The following is a 20,233-nucleotide window of genomic DNA, read 5'->3' on the forward strand; positions in this document are numbered from 1 at the left end:
ACGTACAATATAAAAAATTTCATTATATTTACAAAAACATTTCAGTATTACAGGAACACATTCAGGATCTGTCATGAAAAAAAAAATTACATTCATTGCAGTCCAAAATCAATTTAAAAGCATACAAGATTCATTGATTTTGGACTACAGGTATTACAGGATAATAAAAATCTATTGAATGTATTATAACTGTCACGGTCAAAGTCAAATTACAGTACAACAATAAATGCGACAATTACAGAAATCGTGACTAAAAAAAGATTTTCTCACACAACGTGTCCCATTCTTAGAATGTGAAAAAAAAACTAATGTGACAAGCTTCGAATATATAGAGATAAACTTTATGCAAAAAAAAAAAATATCCATTATAACTGTTTACAAAATTCCGAGAACAAATACTTATTGAGATGATTATTATGAAGAAAAATGAATTAGTTATTTGTAGACTTCAATCTTTGGATGGATGATGCGTGAAATCTTGATACTTCAGCATTTAGTGAGTTAATGGAATCATATCAGTTTGTGAATAGTGTTGACTGTGCAACTACTTTAACTGGACATACGTTGGACCCAGTTTTGAGTGTTGTTATGAATAACATTGTACCTGATATAAATATTGAAGAGAAATGCACTATCTCCCCAGTGCACAAACATATTAGGTTTAGACCAGCTCTACATTTTTTTTTTTATCAATCCTACTCCTCTGTTTACTATGTTTTACCATTTATTAAGTTGAAGTTTAGGTAGATTTTAATAGAGAGAGTTACATTAGCCAATTCACATAATAACACAGTTAATGACAGGTTTCTTTACAAACATTCTAGATAATCTTCACGAAAACGTTTCTTAGGTGATATCCAGTGATTGTTATTACATTATTTATTTGAAAACTAACTCAGTATTTTCCTAATGTTAATAAAATGAGAAAACTGTTAACCATTTGCTTAGATAAACTACCATTATGGTAGCTAATTCCCAAGAATCATGAGTGATCATTTCGAAATGCGCGCGTATCTTATAATTAAGAAATCATACAATTTTGTTATATCCTGTACTATATCATTTTGTATTATATTTTATAATTATGTGTGGTATTATAGTTCATATTTAATTGATAGTTTAAAATATATAATATACTAAAAATATTACGAAACCTTTTAGATATTTCTAAGAAATGTTTGTTTGGGTTGCGCCTGGAAGAAGGATTTTAGCTACTGTTGTAAAGTGGCCTAATGCGAATGTGTTGTTGATGCATTTACCTCGGAAGATACAATAAATTTGACCCATCGTGGTGGGCATGCGTATTTTAAGCGATATATTGTAGGCTTGGGCTAGCTCAGGTGAGGTTTAAGTGTCATCAGAATGCCCAAAGTGAAATGTGGGAGATGGTATGGGAGTGTGTTCCCAGACTACGAAATACGTCGAAGGGAGACGGGATTAAGGGCTACCCTAGGCTACGAGTCAGGCCTGAAGAAGTCTCTGTATTCTTCTATGATGCCTTGCACCTCATGGGACCCTGAAGAGACTGATCCAAAGATTGGGTACATTGGTCCTGGAGGCATCTTTAATCTCGAGTTCTCTCCAGATGGGTAAGTCATGCCTACGATGTGCCATTTTGGTGCAGGTTATCCTAGCTAAGTTTGGTGATGACGTAGCCTAATATCTTTGGTAGGTTGCCTCCAAATACTATATTAGGTGTGTCATTAATTGCAGTCGTGAACACTTACCCTGATTGATTGATATGGCAGGCAGAACCCAGGCGGTATTATAATAAAACATGGTAAAAAACTTTACTAACAAAGGAAAGCAGTTTTAGAGAGGGAAAACCCTGGTTGGGTACAATGTAGTTAGTTGAGACAGGCGATATCTTTCGGTAAATATATGATACTTTAATTTCTAGCCAAATACATGAACCATATATCTTTCCTACTCTCTATCTTGTGTTGTATGCATTTCTGACCTTGATTATTGGGGCAAATCACCCGTTCATAAGTTTTTGGACCTCCTTATGTAAAGACAATTATGGGGGACCCCAATAGGAAACAGTTATTTTTAGGTGGGAAAATGTCATAACCGAATGATTTGCAGCCATAATAATGGTCAGAAATGCAAAATAAGAACAAGATAACCAATTGGAAAAATATATGGATGAAAATAGGCCTTAATGTGATTATTTAACTTTTGAGATTTGTAAAAGGGTACAGAACCTAACAAACCCACCTAACCTAACCTAGTAGTTCCCAGGTCACAGCTCCTAGTAGGAGGACAAGACCCCCGGACCCCCCTTCCCAGGTCACAAACTAAAAGTAAATCACAAATAAATCCTTAGATTATGGTAAAGTAAATCACAAATAAATCCTTCCATTATGATAAAGTAAATCACAAATAAATCCTTCCATTATGAAAAAGTAAAGCACAACCAATTCCTTACCTTACGATTGACATCGTCGCCTCTTGTTTTCTTGGCAATCAGTACAAAAGCTTTGCAGTAGAAAATGTGCTGGCCTTCCCTGAAAATTAAGTCGGAATCGGACCTTTGAGGCCTTATTTTGCTGTTATTTTTTAATTTCACATATGTATCAATAGCTTTACACTGAACGGAGAGCATTTCCATCATAATCAATTGCCGACATAAACGAAATAGTACTAAATTTCGAAATAGATTGATGTTCACTCTTCGAGAGATCTTTACGAGATGGTGGTTAAATTGAAACTGAAGGCGAAGGTGGGAAAAAAATGGCTGTTGTAGAACAGCATCCAGGAACTTATGAAGAAGTAATTGTAAGCTGTTAATTGGTTTAAAAAACCACTTGACAAATACGTCATTGTAAATGCACAAAAAGCTCCACAATCCATGGGAAAAAATGCATGCACAAATAATTCCCCTTCAGCCTCTCAAATGTAAACAATGTACTTAGAGTGAAAAACATACTTCACATTTAAATCGACCGATACGTAAGTTATGCCCCAGCCCCCATTAAACATATAGAGAAAAACAACAAACTAGCCAGCACTCGCCCATGTCTTATAGCGAATTTCATTTTCGCTAGCTATTAAACTATCATATATTAACCTATCTTTCTCATTACTTGTCAAATCTTTTTTCTTTATGGGGAAAATATTCTTCATTTTGATCTGATATGCGGTACTATAATATAAAGGGTAATTCTATACAATAGCTCCTTCAGCAAGTTATCAAATTTAAGTACTTTCACTAAAAAGAGCGAAGTTCAAGGTTTTCTTTGATATATAAATCTAAGCTGCGCTAGGTCTAGAAGTGGTGTAAAAATCAACATTAAATTTGACCTGCCTGAAAAAACTAAGTCCCTCGACTTCATAACTCATATTTTTCTTCAGACTTGGCTCTCGTTTGTCCGTTAAAAACATAGATTATGTCATTATTACATCATCAACTGTATTCTACTTAGCAAGATGTCACCCAAATGTCATTGCAGAGTGTTATTATATCTGATTTCAAGGTAGAATGGGATAAAAGTAAAGATTGAGAATCTCCTTATTACTGTATTCATAAAAATGGAGTTTTTATGATAAAACAAAGTTTTATGAATACTTTCCTGGCAGTTATACAGTGAACCCTCGCTACTTCGCGGTTCGACCATCGCGGATTCACCACTTCGCGGATTTTTTTCATAACCCATGTATATACATATATCGCGGATTTTCCATAAATATCGAAAATACCGTGATGTGACCGATGGTGCGAGATTGGAGAAAGTAAGGAAAATTGAATCGTGATTGATTTTCAATATAAATGAAACTTTGAGGAGCAACAAAGATATCATTTGTTAGAGAGATAGAGAGAGGTAAGGAATGGGAGGTAGTGAAAAGTAGCCCACAGAGAGAGAGAGAGAGAGAGAGAGAGGGGGGCGTTTAAATGTAATAAACAAAAAAATTTGATAGGTTATGACACATTGGTGCTTATGTAATATCAACTGTGTACTGTAGACGGTTTGAATAAGTTAAGAAATGGTATAAATGATACTTTGTTAGTGCATTCGTACACACTCAAGAGCGGCAGCTAGATGACAGCTGATCTAATCACAGCCAAAAGTAAAAAAAAAAAGAAGTCAACAATACTCGATTTTTAAAACAAACCCGAAATTTAAAAACAAAAGTACACGCTTTCTTAATGTGCAATTAACTACAGTATTTAAAGAGTGGCAATTTTCTAGAATAAAATGATATTTCCCAAAAAATAGTGGTTTGCAGATGAAATCGGATGCCGTATTTTTAGCTATGATTGAAATGGATGTAGACTCGGCCTAATTATTTCGTTTCGTATTTAATTGACACTAAGAAAACTAATTTTAGTTTCTTCATCTAAATGTAAGTATTGTATAACACGAATAGAGAGAGAGAGAGAGAGAGATAGAGAGAGAGAGAGAGAGAGAGAGAGAGAGAGAGAGAGAGAGAGAATCAGCTGTTGTACTCAAATGGCATGTTATTGTTTCGTGAGAATTTCATCGCCACGACTTTAACAACAACATACTGTACTGAACTTTACAGTATTATACAGACTACTGTAATATGATAAAGTAAAATATTTGTAATCTATTTTATATGAAATGGGGCTATTTTTTTTTTCTTTTTTAAAATTTACATTTACGTATGTAAAACAACTCTCTCTCTCTCTCTCTCTCTCTCTCTCTCTCTCTCTCTCTCTCTCTCTCTCTCTCTCTCTCTCGTAGATTGTTTTCCTGCTTTGCTACGTATGTATGATTTTATATAGATACGGTAAATAATATTTGTAATAACATATTTTATTAAAGCTTTTACTGTAATATCATTATTTATCACTTTCATCATGCGCGTTAAATTCCTTAGTTTGTTTACTGAGCGTACTTTATGATGCCGTCGTTTCAGGCGGCGTCATAAAGAAAAACATTTCATTTGGAAGTCCTAAGAAAAATTAAGTAAAACATTAGTAATAACCAAATCAACATACTGTACTGAATAATCAATATAATCGATGCAGAAACTAACCTATACACATGTGTAAATGCGTTTGTTTCTTCATTATAATCAGAGATAAACGTAAACAAAACATTGGTTGCCATTTTTTATCGTGCTTTTTGGGGTGTTTAGGAAACGCATGATATAAAGTTGCCCTTAATATTTGTGCCTGTTTTAGTTTAGGGTACGTTAGTACATGCATTAAGTGTTCTGTACATTAAAGGGTAGTTTGTTAACAGTACTACGTACAAGGGAAGGTTTTAAAAGTCTGAATATACATGTTAAATAATTAGGTAAATATGGTGTCACTACTTCGCGGATTTTCACCTATCGCGGCCGGGTCTGGAACCTATTTACCGCGATAAACGAGGGTTCACTGTATATACATTCGAAGGCCCACCCACCTCCCCTCAGGAGACAGGTCGGGCATAGATGAACGGAAGAACAGAAAACGGGAATGATTCCTCCTACCACCCTTCAACGGGTGTTACCACCCAACCACCACAAGGCGGTTGCCTCGTTTAGAAAAATTCTGCCGAAATAGAGATTATTAGCTCTGTATATATAACTGCCAGGTAAGTATTCATAAAACTTTGTTTTATCATAAAAACTTCGTATTCAGACTTTTAAAACCTTCCCTTTACGTAGTACTGTTAACAAACTACCCTTTAATGTACAGAACACTTAATGCATGTACTACAGTACCCTAAACTAAAACAGGCACAAATATTAAAGGTGATTTTATATCATGCGTTTCCTAAACACGCCAAAAAGCACAATAAAAAATGACAACCAATGTTTTGTTTACGTTTATCTCTGATCATTATGAAGAAACGAAGCATTTTATGAATAGAACTTACCTGGCAGTTATATATACATAGCTAATAATCTCTATTTCGGGAGAATTTTTCTAAACGTGGCAACCGTCTTGTGGTGGTTGGGTGGTAACACCCGTTAAAGGGTGGTAGGAGGAATCATTCCCATTTTCTGTTCTTCAGTTCATCTCTGCCGGCCGGATCGACAACACGTTGGTCCGTCATTAAGAGTTTTTCTTCGCTTTCCCTGTATCGGTGTACCAGTCTGCTTTTTGGTGAAGTACTCTGATTTGGGGTTTTGGCAATCGTGTTTTTTGTTATCTCTTTGCTTTTTTGCTGTTTTCATTATGAGTGAAAAAAGTCATTACCGTGTCTGTGCGAATGAGGAATGTAAGGTGAGACTACCGAAAATGGCGGTAGACCCTCACACCGTGTGTTTGAATTGTAGGGGTTTTGTTTGTGCCCTTAATAATAGGTGCGGGGAATGTAAAGTTTTGGATGTAAAGGATTGGTTGATTATGAAGCGCTATGTGCGTAAACTAGAGCTCGATAGAGTTAGGAGAGCTTCTAGGTCTAAGTCTAAGTCTGTTAGTGGTAAGGAAGACGAACTTAGTGTAGATTTATCTTTTGAACCTATAATTGATTCCTCTTTGGAAGTTGATCCTTCACTTGAGTTAGTAACTCCTGCACCTCCTACAGGATCCGTATCTGCGGATGACCCTCGGTACGCTAGCCTGGCGGCCGAGTTGAAGGCCATTAAAGAACAACTGGAGGCCTTTAAAGGTAAGGATAGTGAAAGTGCTTGTGTTAGTGCAGTGGAGGTGGCGAGTGACCGAACCTGTCATTACCCTAGGCTTAGACCTCTACCAAGCTCCCAAGACCAAGGAGAAGGTACTTCGACGACCGAAAGGGGGTGAGAGGTACGTACCCTCGGTCAGCCGTCGCCTCAAACAGCCCTGTTGCCGATTCCCAGGCTGTTCTTGACCGTCACGGAAAAGACGTGTCAGATGTGTTAATTTCTTCTCCGAATTCGCCCAGACGTAAATGGAAGTGTGAAGCGTCAAGACCTACTAAGAGGAGATGGAACCGCGACGAACTGTCTCGTTCTTTCTCTCCCGGTTCTAGCAGTTATGAACCTTGTCCGTCGGAGGATGATTTCGACTCCGTGCCTGTGAAAAGGGCGAAGCCTAAGCCTACTGCCGAAGATCCTCCCCCTTCTAAGAGTGTTATTCGTCAACCCTCCCCTTCGGGGCCGCAAGACCTAGCTGATGTTGCTAAATCCTTTATGTCTGTCATGCGGGAACAACTTTTTACGTTGGTGCAAGCATTTAGCCGCCCTCACGCCCAGTCTGATAGACGTAAAGACGACTCTTTACTTATTAAGAAGTCTGCTTCTAAGAGAGAACGGAGTTCTTCTCTAAAGAAATCTTCTCCCTCTCTACACCAGGATGAGGAATGTGTGCTTTTGCAAGGCGATACTTCTTCTCGATACCAGGACGATACGGTTTCTCGTTCTCGATACCGGGGCGATACTATCTCGAACGATACTGCTTCTCGTTCTCGATGGCAGGACGATACCTCCTCCCGTTCACGATACCAGCACGATACCTCCTCTCGTTCGCTTCGCCACGACGATACCGCCTCTTGTTCACGACGCCACGACGATACCGCCCCTAGTTCTCGACACCTGGACGATACCGCCTCTCGTTCACGACGCCATGACGATACCGCCTCTCGTTCTTGACGCCAGGACGATACCGCCTCTCGCTCTCGGCACCAGAACGATACTGCCTCTCGTTCTCGGTGCCAGGGCGATACCAGCCTGCCTCTTCGGGACGATACTGCCTCTCATTCTAAGGATTCTTCTAGCGCTGGGCTCCAGGATGCAACCCATCTTTTGCAGAACGATTCCTTTGATTTGCCATTGTCGGATCCTAAGGAATCTTCTTCTCGTTCGAAGGATGTTGCAGATGTGGATCAGGACCTCGAGGAGGTTTCTGATGACGATGATAAACCTGCCGACACTGCTGGAGATTACAAAGTTCTCTCTCGCTCCCTTCTTGAACTTTTTGGAGAGGAATTCCAACCTGCTGCCCCTCAATCTCCTCAATCCCAATTTAACAGAAAGAAGGCCAAGAAACAGTCGGCCTTCATCAAGATGAAACTGTCGATTTCCGCAAAGAAGGCTCTTGCTAAGATTGATGACTGGATGAAGGAGCTAAGACAAGCAGTTAAGTCTTCCTTCTCGTTTCCACCAGCTCGTCTTGCTTCAAAAGCGGGTATGTGGTATGCAACTGGAGAACCTTTGGGTCTGGGAGTGCCTTCCTCCTCCAAGGGTGACTTCTCTGACTTAGTGGACTCTGCTAGAAGGCATGCTCTCAACTCAGCCAAGGTCATGTGGTCGATGTCGGAGCTGGATCATCTCGTCAAAGGTATTTTTAGAGCCTTTGAGGTTTTTAGTTTCCTAAACTGGTCGCTTGGGACTCTGGCAAGGAAAACTGACCAGATGGAAGAAACTAGGGACCTTACCAGTATTATGTCCTGTATGGACAAGGCCCTCAGAGATGGGGCGAATGAGTTGGCTGCGCTGTTCTCAGCTGGGTTTTAAAGAAGAGAGCCCTGCTTTGCTCTTTTGCTTCTAGGTCTGTTACCACTACACAAAAGTCTGAGCTTCTTTACGCCCCCCTGTCTCAACATCTTTTTCCCGAGTCCCTGGTTAGAGACATTACGCTTTCACTGGCCCAAAAAGCCACCCAAGACCTTTTATCTCGTTCTGCTCGTAAGCCCTTGGCAGCCACTCCTTCTTCGAAACGGGAGGAAAAGAAATTCCAGCAGCCCTTTCGGGGCAGGACTACTTCTTCAAGACCAGATTTTAGAGGAAGAAGGCAAAAATCAGGACCAAGATCTACCAGGGGGTTCTTTCAGACCTCGCTCCAGAAAATGAAGTTCGTCTCCTCCAGACAGTAGGCGCAAGACTGTCAGGTTTTTGGCAGTCTTGGAAGAGGAGAGGGGCGGACACCTGGTCCCTCTCAGTCATCAAGGAAGGATACAAGATCCCCTTTCTGAAAAAACCTCCTCTCGCAGATGCTCCGCTGGCCTTAGTAGCCCGGTACACAGATCCCGGGAAACAGAAGGCCCTAATAGACCTAGTTGACCAAATGCTAGACAAGGGAGTGATAGAACCGGTTCGGGATCTATTCTCCCCAGGCTTTTACAATCGCCTGTTTCTAGTCCCCAAGAACTCGGGCGGATGGAGACCCGTCCTGGATGTCAGCTCTCTCAACGTCTTTGTGGAGACGACAAAGTTCTCCATGGAGACGACTCAGTCAGTGCTGGCATCAGTACGTCCAGGGGACTGGATGGTGTCCCTCGACTTGCAGGACGCGTATTTCCATGTCCCCATCCATCCGACTTCAAGGAAGTACCTGAATTTGTAATGCAGGGCAAGTGCTTCCAAATCAGAGGTCTTTGCTTCAGTCTCAGCACGGCTCCTCAAGTCTTCACCAGGATAATGGCGAATGTGTCAGGCTGGCTGCATCAGGAGGGGATAAGGATATCCTTCTATCTGGACGATTGGCTGATTCGTTCACGATCGAGGGAGAAATGTCAGGAGAATTTACGGAAGACTTTTATGATGGCTCAAGATCTAGGCCTGGTCATCAACAGGGAGAAGCCTCAGATCAAGCCTAATCAGACTATTCTCTATTTGGGGATAGTTCTGAATTCAGTTCTTTTTTGGGCTTCTCCCTCACAGGAAAGACAGACCAAGTGTCTCGTAAAAGTCAGAACTTTCCTGGACAAGAAGAGGTGCTCAGCGAAGGAGTGGATGATTTTGCTGGGGACTCTATCCTCCCTCGAACAGTTTGTCTCTCTGAGGAGACTCCATCTAAGGCCTCTTCAGCACTTTCTTTCAAAAACGTGGAACAGAAAGATGCAGGAAGACTCCTTTTCCTTCCCCATTCCAACAGAAGTCAAGAATGTTCTGAAGTGGTGGCTGGATCCAGCCTTGTTAGGGGAAGGGATCTCCTGACACAAGAAGAACCCAGACCTAGTGTTGTTTTCAGACGCATCAGAGTCAGGTTGGGGGGCAACACTAGGAAGCAAGGAGGTCTCAGGCTATTGGGAAGGAATTCAGCTGGAATGGCACATCAACAACAAGGAGCTGATGGCCATTTTTCTGGGGCTAAAGGCCTCCAAAGACTTGGTGTCTAGGAAGATTGTGGAGGTCAACTCAGACAACACCACAGCTCTTGCTTACATCAGGAAGCAAGGAGGGACTCACTCTCTGTCTCTGTTCGAGACAGCAAGGGAGCACAAGATAGGTCTGCTGACGAGGTTTGTTCAGGGACAGAGAAATGTGAGGGCGGACATGCTCAGCAGGAAAGGGCAGGTCCTTCCCACAGAATGGATCCTCAACCAACAGGTCTGTCAAGAGTCTTTGGAGGCTGTGGGGGAGACCCCTCATCGATCTTTTCGCCTCCAACTTATCCAAGAGGATCCCCAACTATTGCTCCCTAGTTCCGGACAAGGAGGCAATAGCAGTAGACGCCTTTTTGATGGATTGGACGGGGATGGACACATATTTCTTTCCCCCGTTCAAGATCATCAATCTGGTAGTCAGGCAATTCGCTCTCCTCGATTCAGGACGAATGATCCTGATAGCTCCTTTCTGGCCGAGGAGGGAATGGTTCACGGAGGTGGTGGACTTGTTGATGGACTTTCCAAGAAGCCTCACTGCAAGTCCAAAGCTGCTCAGACATCCCCACTTCGAGAGGTATCATCAAAACCCCCTCGCTCTCAATCTGACTGCCTTCAGACTATCGAGAAGCTCGTCAGATCGAGAGGATTTTCAGCGCAAGCTGCGAAAGCTATCGCTAGAGCGAGGAGGGTCTCTTCACAGAGCGTCTACCAGTCCAAGTGGGAGACTTTTAGGGCTTGGTGTAGGAAGCACAAGATTTTCTCATCCACTACCTCTGTGAGCCAGATTGCGGATTTCTTGTTGTACCTCAGGCAGGACGCTAAGCTAGCTGTGTCCACTATCAAGGGGTACAAAAGTATGCTCGCTTCAGTCTGTCGGCATAGAGGCTTGGACTTGTCTCGCGATAAGGACTTAGGCCTACATGACCTCTTGAAGTCTTTTGAGACAACCGAGCAGGTCCAGTTTAAGCCCCCCTTCTTGGAACCTTGATGTGGTTCTTAAATTTCTGTGCACCAAGATATTTGAGCCCATCTCACAGGCTCCCCTTAGGGAGGTTACGAAGAAAACCCTCTTCCTTTTGGCCTTAGCAACAGCTAAAAGAGTCAGTGAAGTCCATGCAATTGAAAAGCAGGTAGGCTTCAATCTGAATGGGGTAGTTTGTGCTTTAAGATTAGACTTCCTCGCTAAGAACGAGAACCCTTCTAAGTCCTGGCCAAGGACCTTTGAGGTTCCTAACTTGACTAACCTAGTGGGTCAAGAGCAAGAGAGGCTCCTCTGTCCAGTATGAGCCCTCAAGACCTACTTGTCTCGCACAAAAAATGTGAGAGGCTCTTCTAGCTCCCTGTGGTGTTCTGTGAAAGATCCTCAGAAGCCCCTTTCCAAGAACGCTTTGTCTTTTTTCCTGAGGGAACTTATAAGAGACGCGCATCTCTTGTGTGAGGAGGAACACTTCGGACTTTTAAAAGTGCAGGCTCACGAAGTGAGAGGTATTGCGACCTCGCTTGCGTACCGCAAGAACATGTCGGTCAGACAAATTATGGATGCGACATTCTAGACTAGAGGAGCCACTCTGTGTTTGCCTCTCATTACCTCAGAGAGGTGAGAGTGGATTATGAGAAATGCTATACCTTTGGCCCATTCGTAGCTACGGCTTCTGTATTAGGCAAAGGAGTTACTACCTCCCCTCAACCTTAGTTTTGTATACTTGTGCGTAGGTTGGTGTTTTTATTGGTTGTCTGAGGACTTTGACTTGTGTACAGCCACCTCAATCTAGTTAGATGATTTTTATCTACTTTACAAAAGTTTGGTGGTTGGTTTTGGTGAGGTTGCAGTTTTTATTTTGGGCAATAGGTAGTCGTGAAGTCTAGTCAGATTGTTGGTCTCACCCCGTTGACAGACTCGATTGAGTGTTTTCAGCACTGCAGGTCACATCCTGGCTGACACTCCTAAGGGAAGCGACTCAAGAGGCAGGAACCTTTGAAGTCAGCTACCTTAGCAGGTAAGGAATCAAGGTGTTTTTTATCCTACAACTTTTTTGGTTGTTTCCCCAACGATGTTTACTGTCTATCACCCTCCTCCAAGTGTGTTAATCAGCTATGTATATATAACTGCCAGGTAAGTTCTATTCATAAAAATGGAGTTTTTATGATAAAACAAAGTTTTATGAATACTTACCTGGCAGTTATATATACATTCGAAGGCCCACCCACCTCCCCTCAGGAGACAGGTCGGGCATAGATGAACGGAAGAACAGAAAACGGGAATGATTCCTCTTACCACCCTTCAACGGGTGTTACCACCCAACCATCACAAGGCGGTTGCCATGTTTAGAAAAATTCTGCCGAAATAGATTATTAGCTATGTATATATAACTGCCAGTTAAGTATTCATAAAACTTAGTTTTATCATAAAAACTCTATTTTTCCTAACATACTTACCTCGAACTACTTTCGGGTAATGGCGCGCCCTTCCGTCCCCGAGAGTCTTCCTGACCCTTTAAGTAATTAAACAACCAAGAACTTACTGAGGGTCGAGACCCAAGCTAGCACGCTCCCTGAACCGGGACTAGCCTCAGGGCACGTATCCTTCCGCCTGAGGTTAGCCTTCACAGAAAACGGAAGTAGGGTAAACTACACAAAACTCTGGTCGGATGAGAGGAGATTTCCAGGTACTCCTAAGAAAGTAGTTTGAGGTAAGTATGTTAGGAAAAAATACAAATTACTTAAAATTTGTGATGTTTTTAGCCTTTGAATGACATGTCAAATACTTTACAGGGATTCATGCCAATTGGCCTTACTCACCAGGGAAGAGAGGTGACCATTTCCATGTGATTTCACCTCTACCCTGTTCACTAACCAGATCTGTGAGGATATATCGCTTATCACAGAATTATTAAAGTGTAGTGATGCATTCTAACCTAACCTAGGGTGCAGGGTCGACTTCTTTCTCAAGGGGTGGACCTTGTGACATTCTGCAACTCCCTTGCCCCCATTTTCAAACCTGACATATTCTATCATATAACTGAAAAAATTAGGTGCAGGATAACAATACAGTATTGAAGTAAATAAAATTAAACATTAACTTAACCTTTCCTAGAAAGGCTCTTTAAATAGAATTCAAAGGAAATTGCTTACCAGGGATAATTGAAAAATGGGTGGCTATGGTCTTACTATATTGCTGTTGAAAAATAGTAGTTAATCTTGTTAATATGATTAATACTGATGTAAATTAATTAATTTTGTTGGATTACAGTATCCCTTGTGAGGTGTGATTCTTTATTACGATTGGATATTGGGAAATTGTTACATGAACGGCAAAGATTTAACTGTATCCTTCACTTTTTTTTTCTTTTTTGCAGAAGTCATCTAGTAGCAGCTTGTGAGCAGAAGTCTGTCATGGTATTTGACCCACTGTCAAGAAGACAAGTTCATCATATACCTCATGCACATGAAAATTGTGTTAACTGTATCAAGTAAGTTGTCTCTCTCTCTTTACTCTCAGAATTGGTATTAAGAGAGTTTTGTTTTAGTACTCTAAGATGTTCTAGTGGAACCTATAGTCTCCTTTCGATTGTGTAGCAATACAAAAATGATTGCATATATGAATCTTTGGATGTTATTAAACTCGGACTCGTCACTTGTATGCTGTGGATATTAAAGAGGGTTGGAGCCTATATTGAGCCGGTACAGTGGTTTGCTTTAATCAGCTGATTTGGAGAGCTCGGCAGTAGTCTTGATTACTTTACAAAGGTAAACAAGTTTTTATTTCATTAATGTATATGATAATAATATGCAGTGATACACGGTTTTCAAGCACAACACAAAGAAACAGTACCATACACCAACACTAAGTACTACTCAGTTTTTTTAGCCATCTCGGGCGAGTCCTAAAACGGAACACGCGGTATAGTTGAGGAATTACTGTATACCTACAAGTTCTTCAACACATTTGTTTTTGACCCTGTGGTGGCTGCTCAAGCAGTTGTGTAGCCAACCTAGCTTATATATGGGACAGGAAGCATCTTTTCTATGGTAATGTGTTCTGTGTAAGTCAAGAGGAAAGGTAGAATGGCTGGCCCTCCTGTCTCTTGCTTCTTTCCTTCCCCTCACTTGGTGATGAAGCATTTATACTGTACATAACTTTACATGGTGGATCTGACATTGATCCTGGTAAGCTACATTTTTTTAAGCACTATTCTTATTTGTAGTTCTCCTCCGTCATTTCTTTACGAGGGGGAAGATGGTGGAATGAATACCTACCCATTGACCATCTTGCACCAGGTATCTCATTTCAGACTGTGTCTCCCTTTCAGGGGAGAATGATCCCTTCATTGACCAAGTATCAGGTTCATAACCAATTACTGGTTAGACCCTATTATTCCCTATGATGCGCTTATGAGAGGTTGCTGGAGTCGTCTCATAGCTCCTTTTTGAAACCAGAGATATTAGCTCATTCCAAGGAAGAAAAAGAACTAACCAGTTTGGTTCTAGGGGAACTTCCTACCCACCAGTAAGTGAATCTCCCTGTTATAAAAGATGAATGGGTGATATACTCATAGGAATAATTAAACTTTAAAGGTAATTTGTATTTTGCCTACCTTAAAAACCTGAGTCCTTTAAAGTTAAATTTGCCACCTCAACCACCCCTCTCAGTTTTGAGTCGTAAGTAAAAATTGAAGATGCTTTTGACAGGACAGTGGCCGGAGTCATAAGGCTGCACTCGCCACCTGTCATTCATTACTTCGTAAAAAATTTCAGTGGCCGTTACAGCTCTGCTGAAAATATTCCATGTTTTAAAGGATTCAGGATTGATAGTGGAAAAAAAAAATATAATTATCCTTGAAAATATACTTGTGCACTGTACATCAATATGAGGTTGATGATTGAAAAAGAGACCACATAAAACAAGTGATGGAAGATATAAATGGGTCTTATGTCAGATTCGCAGTGGCTAGACTTCAGCAGGCTGGAAATTTCATTCACCTCAGTCTTCTTAACCTAGGTCGCCAATGCATTGTTGATATTAGAAAGTAAAATGCTGAAGCATTTCTGGACTTTTTTTTTTATAGAGTGATTACATCATTTGAAAAGGCAAAGAATTGAAATTGGCTTCTTAATATACTTCCATATTTGTTGAAACTTATAACACATTCGTCAACCAATGCATAAATCAAGGGATAAAAGAAAGATATCCTCTTTGGGGTATAGTGCAATCATTGCACAATACTGTACAGTGTGCAATGCACTGTAATGCACTGTAAGGATCTATTCAGCATCCCTTTGGCCCCTACTAGTATCTGCACCTACTTTTTAGTCTTTGAGACTAGAAATCTCCTACTTCCTTTCTTTTATGTTGCTGATCAACGTCTTTCAACTTTTGAATAATACAGTAGTTCAAATGCATAGGTTTCTCCCAGGTGCATGTCAGCTTGGAATGGTCTCTCTAACCCAAAATTATATAAATCCGATGAAATGAAATAGACAAAAAATGGGGTAGTACAGTGTCATACATTTGATAATAAACTTAAGAATTTCCTTTTGAAAGCTTTTAATCTAAAGGGTAATTGAATTTGCGAAGTGTGTTTTACTCTGTACAATATTATTCAGGTTAACTGATGAAGGATATGAATAGGCTAACTCAAGTTAATTCAAAGCAAGCGTAATTGGTTAATACAGACAAAGTTATGACTTATATTTTGTTTATAATCAAGGATGTAGACTAAGATGTATTGTTTAGATACTTTTTTCCATTTTATAGTTTTGTTACCTCCTGTAAATCCCTTGAATTGTTAGAGTTATCCTTACTTTCCTATAAGTTATTGAAGTCAACATTTGTTCCGTAACTGGAATACAAACCATGCTATTTAATAGGGGTATTACTTACGGCGTAGCTGGAATGACGAGCCATTAATTTTTGACGAGGGTTTACTACCTACACCGCTAGTTAGTCGGGGTAGGGGAGGGTAGCTTGCTACCCCCCCCTCTCACACCTGTGCTTGAGCTCACTTTACTCTCGGCTCGGATGGTGGTCGGATGTGTCCGCTCTCCTCCTCGCCGTCATATTGGCAGCCATTTAATTGCTTTTGTTCTTTCTTTTTCTAGTTTCTGTATATGTGAAGTTGGCCTCTGCGATCATGCTCACCTGCCCTGGGTTTCCCGACCGCCACTGTGAAACATTCATGTCAGCGGTTGAGACTGATCCTCACACCATTTGTCTTTCTTGTAGGGGCCAACGGTGTGATAGTACCAACAAGTGTAGTGAGTGTAGGGAGTGGTCTGCCTCCCAGTGGAAGAGGTTTTCACGACGCCGGAAGAAGTCCAAACGAGATATTTCTCCTTCGAAGGTTGCTTCGAAGGGAGAAAAACCCAAGGCCTCTTCTTCCGTTGCCCAAACCTCCTACAGCGCTCCCACTCGGTCGGTCCCTTTCGAGAGACCATCGAGTGGTAGCGTAGACCGACTTATTGTTAACCAACCTGGGGTCTCGAGAGATGACGTTGCTTCCCCCTAGCGAAGCAGCTCCACCTCTCTCCCCGGGGGAGGATATGTCACTAACCTCCTTTTGTTCCAACACGGTTACTTACGTAGAACTACCTTCTTAGGAGTTACTGGTAACTCTACCTAACCGACCAGCTTTTTGTATAGTTTACCCTCTTTCCGTTTTCTACGGGGTCAACCTCAGGCAGTGTGGTATGTGCCCTGAGGCGACCCGGGGTCGGGCAGCGTGCTAGCTCAGGTCGTCGAATCGTCAGTAAGTTTCTGGTCGCGATGTGATCAACATCTCGCCGTGCTCTCTCTTACCTTGTGCGACCCTTTGTGTCCCCCGATCCTTTGTGCTTACTGCGTGTTACTCACGTGTTTCCCTTTCCCTTTGCATCCTTATGTCTCTTGGTGTGTTAGCGTTGCGTTATGGAGCATCCTCGTCGTTACCCTGGGCCTGTGGCGGGGAAGTCTTGCGGGGCTTTCCTTTCCAAACCTGAGGTTGATCTCCACTCCTTGTGCTCCACGTGTAGGGGGAAAGTGTGTTCCCCTGCCTCTACGTGCCTGGAGTGTGCTAACTGGACTGAGATCCAGTGGGTGCTATTCAGGACTAAGAAGAAGAAGGCAGCTAAGAAGTCGCCTAAGGACTCTAGTATATCTTCGCCTGTGGTTTCTCCAGACGTCTCGGCAGACCGTAGCGCCCGTCCTTCTTCCCCTACCCAGCGTAGGGGACGAGGTAAGTCCGTTGCGGGGAAGAAGCCCATTGCCCTTCCCCAAGAGTCTGATATTCCTGTGGGGGAAGTGTCCAGTGTGGGGCAGGCATGTGTGGGGCCTGAGTGTAGTGCGGAAGTGTGGTTAGGAGGCGAGGGCCTGGTGCCCGCAGGTCCCGTCTCCTCAGAAGATCCTATGTGTGGTAGGCCGAGTGTAGATACTTCCCCGGCCTCGTGGTGTGTTTTAGATGCATCAACGGCCGAGGGCGACACGGAAAAAGGAAGTTCGTCATCTTCGGACCCCACCACGTGGGTGGCCCCTAGGACTCCCTTCAGGTCTCCCGTTAGAGGAGAAGAAGATGTTGAGCAATGGCTCTGTAAAGGACTCGCTCGGTCCCCTCCGGCTCCCTCGTCTACGCTACCCCCCGTGTTTCTGCACCCTCCCACGCCTGAGAAACGACGAGAATTTCCCCCCGCAGTCTTGGACGTGTCGAGCGGTCTGAGGGTTTCGTCATCGAACTCCTCTTCTTCTTCTTCGTCAGAGGACGAGGACAGGAACCTTAGCAAGAGGAAGAGGGAGAAATCCCGCAAAAAGACGTGGTAAGAAAAGATCGAAGTCCTCTAAAAAGAAAGCGAAGAGGAGCAAGTCCAAGGAGTGGGTGAATTTCACAGTACCCCGGAGCGAGCTGTTTATGTTTACCACAGCCGCGGCCGCTTCCGGGTGGCTCCCTAGAGCCTCGCCTTCTGTGTCTCATCCTCCTACCTCCTCCTTCGGACCAGTCGCCCGGCAAGAGGGGTCAAACCGGGCCCCCCCGTGTAGTGACTAACCCAACGGTGGCCTCCGCTCCTTCTTCCCTCAGGAAGGACGTACGGAGTATGAAGGAAGGCTTAGCGTCGACCACGGGCACCTTGGAGGCCTTCCTTAAGCACCAAGGGTGCCCGTCAGTCCGCATGGATCCCCCATCCACGGAGTCCCCCGTGGAACAAGGTATTCCCATGACGGATACTCTCGTCCCCACGGGGCAGCCCATACCACGGGCAGGCTTGTCCGGCGTTGCCTGTCCCACCGTCACGGAGTACCCTCGTACGGAGGAACTGGTGACGGAAGAGCTGTTGGAAGGAGGGGAGTGCTCATCTGACGACATCTCCTCCTACCATAAGGTTCTGGCTCTTAATTCGGCGGCATCACGTTTGGATGAACCCAAGCCCTCAGCTGCAAAGGCCGTGCTCTCCGGACTGTCCAGAATGATCAACAGCCCGGTGCAACAAAAGCCCTCTTTGTCTCTCCCTCTCGCTCAGGACGTGAAGTTGGGGATGGAACAAATAGACGAGTACCTAGCAGGACTGTCGGAGGCCCCCAGAAGCCAGAGTTCTTCCAAGCTTCTTCCGGGCCTGAAATCCCAGAAACGTTTTTACGTCCCCGAAGGGCATCGCGGTGGACCCCGTGCGGTAGAAGCAGCGGTGACCTTACTGAACCAGGGAGCCTCGGAAGACAGGGCTTCCACTGCCCCCGTGTGCTTTTCCCCGTCAGGAGCCTCTATAATGGAGGACATGGCACAGGACCTGGTCTACGTGTCCTCCTGGTTAGATTGGTGGTCTTGCGCTTTGGTGGGGTTTCAGGCATCCCACGACCTCTCCCTCCCGGACAATCGGGCCATGCTGAGGGATCTAGTTAGTTCGGGGGGCAAGGCCTTTAAGTTTTTATCATCCCAGTCTCTGTCCGTGGCTACGAACTGGGTCCTTAGGAAGAGGGATACGGTACTGAGCAAACTGGTGCGGAAGTTACTGGACAGAGAAGCGAGGAGACTGAGGAATTCCTCCGTGTGGGGAAATGACATTTTCCCCATCAATTTGGTGGAAGATACAATGGAGAAAGTGAAGAAAGTGAGGGACGCGGATCCTAGCCCCCTCCCCCCCATGAGGAAGTCCGCGTTTAGAAGAGCCTCAACGGACGTCCCTCACTCCTCACAGGCCACACCCTTGCTGCCTCGAAGAGAACCACCTTCAGCTCCTTGGCTTCAAGCCTCGCAGCAGCCCACCCGTAGGACCACCGTAGGCCCTCAGTCAGTCTACAGACCCTTCTACGGTAACTCTAGGAGAGGTAGGTCTGGCCTCTCCTCCAGAAGGAGGTAGGAAGGGAGGCCCCCTACTCCTTCAGGAGCCCCTAGTAGGGGGATGCCTCAGACATTTTTGGCAAGCATGGCGGGATCTCGGTGCGGATCCCTGGACGGTGATGGCACTGAAAGAGGGCTACAAACTCCCTTTCCTAGAAGAGCCTACCCCTATCATCCCAGCCCACCGGGCCGAGTGGCTGGTTCCAAAGAACCCCTTGAAGAGGTCGGCACTACAGGAGGAAGTAGCGTCCATGATCGCCAAGGGAGCTTTAGAGACAGTGGAGAACCCCGGCCCAGGTTTCTTCAGCAGGCTCTTCCTTGTGGAGAAATCGACAGGAGGGTGGAGGCCGGTCATAGATCTCTCAGCCCTCAACAAGTTCGTCTCAAAGACGGATTTCAAAATGGACACCCCCAAGACAGTGCTAGCAGCCTTGAGGGAGGGGGATTTCCTCATGTCTCTCGACCTCAAGGATGCCTATTTTCAAATCCCCGTGCACCCCTCCAGCAGGAAGTTCCTCAGAATCAAGTGGGAGTCCAGTGTCCTGCAGTTCAAAACCCTTTGCTTCGGCCTATCGACGGCCCTGCAGGTGTTCACGAGGGTTTCCACCACAGTCTCGGCATGGGCGCACGAGAAAGGCATACGACTGATCAGGTACCTGGACGACTGGTTGCTTCTTTCTGCCTCAAGGGAACTACTGAAGGAGCAAGGCGTTATGTTGCTCGACCTCTGCAGGGTATTAGGGATCACGGTCAACCTAGGGAAGTCCCAGCTAGTCCCCAGCACCAGAATGACTTACTTGGGGATGGTCCTGGACACCCAGTTAGTAAGAGTCTGCCCCTCGGGGGAGAGGTTAGCTAACCTGGAACATATCCTTCAACCCTTCCTGACGGGCCAACCCAGGAGGGCCAAGGACTGGCAGAAGTTACTGGGTCACCTGGTTTCGC

The 20,233-nt window shown here is 43.9% G+C and overlaps 1 protein-coding gene across 1 annotated transcript in view; it reads left to right on the plus strand.

Moving 5' to 3' along the window:
- Positions 1–1,160: 1,160 nt before the first annotated feature.
- Positions 1,161–20,233, plus strand: part of LOC137620658 (DDB1- and CUL4-associated factor 10 homolog) — a 65,880-nt gene continuing 46,807 nt past the window's right edge. The window contains exons 1-2 of the mRNA XM_068350995.1: positions 1,161–1,589; positions 13,346–13,459. Coding sequence (XP_068207096.1) covers positions 1,363–1,589; positions 13,346–13,459 — 341 coding nt within the window. The 5' untranslated portion in view covers positions 1,161–1,362. The remainder of the gene's footprint in view (positions 1,590–13,345; positions 13,460–20,233) is intronic.

Source organism: Palaemon carinicauda, chromosome 27 (assembly GCF_036898095.1).
Source record: "Palaemon carinicauda isolate YSFRI2023 chromosome 27, ASM3689809v2, whole genome shotgun sequence".
NCBI lineage: Eukaryota > Metazoa > Arthropoda > Malacostraca > Decapoda > Palaemonidae > Palaemon > Palaemon carinicauda.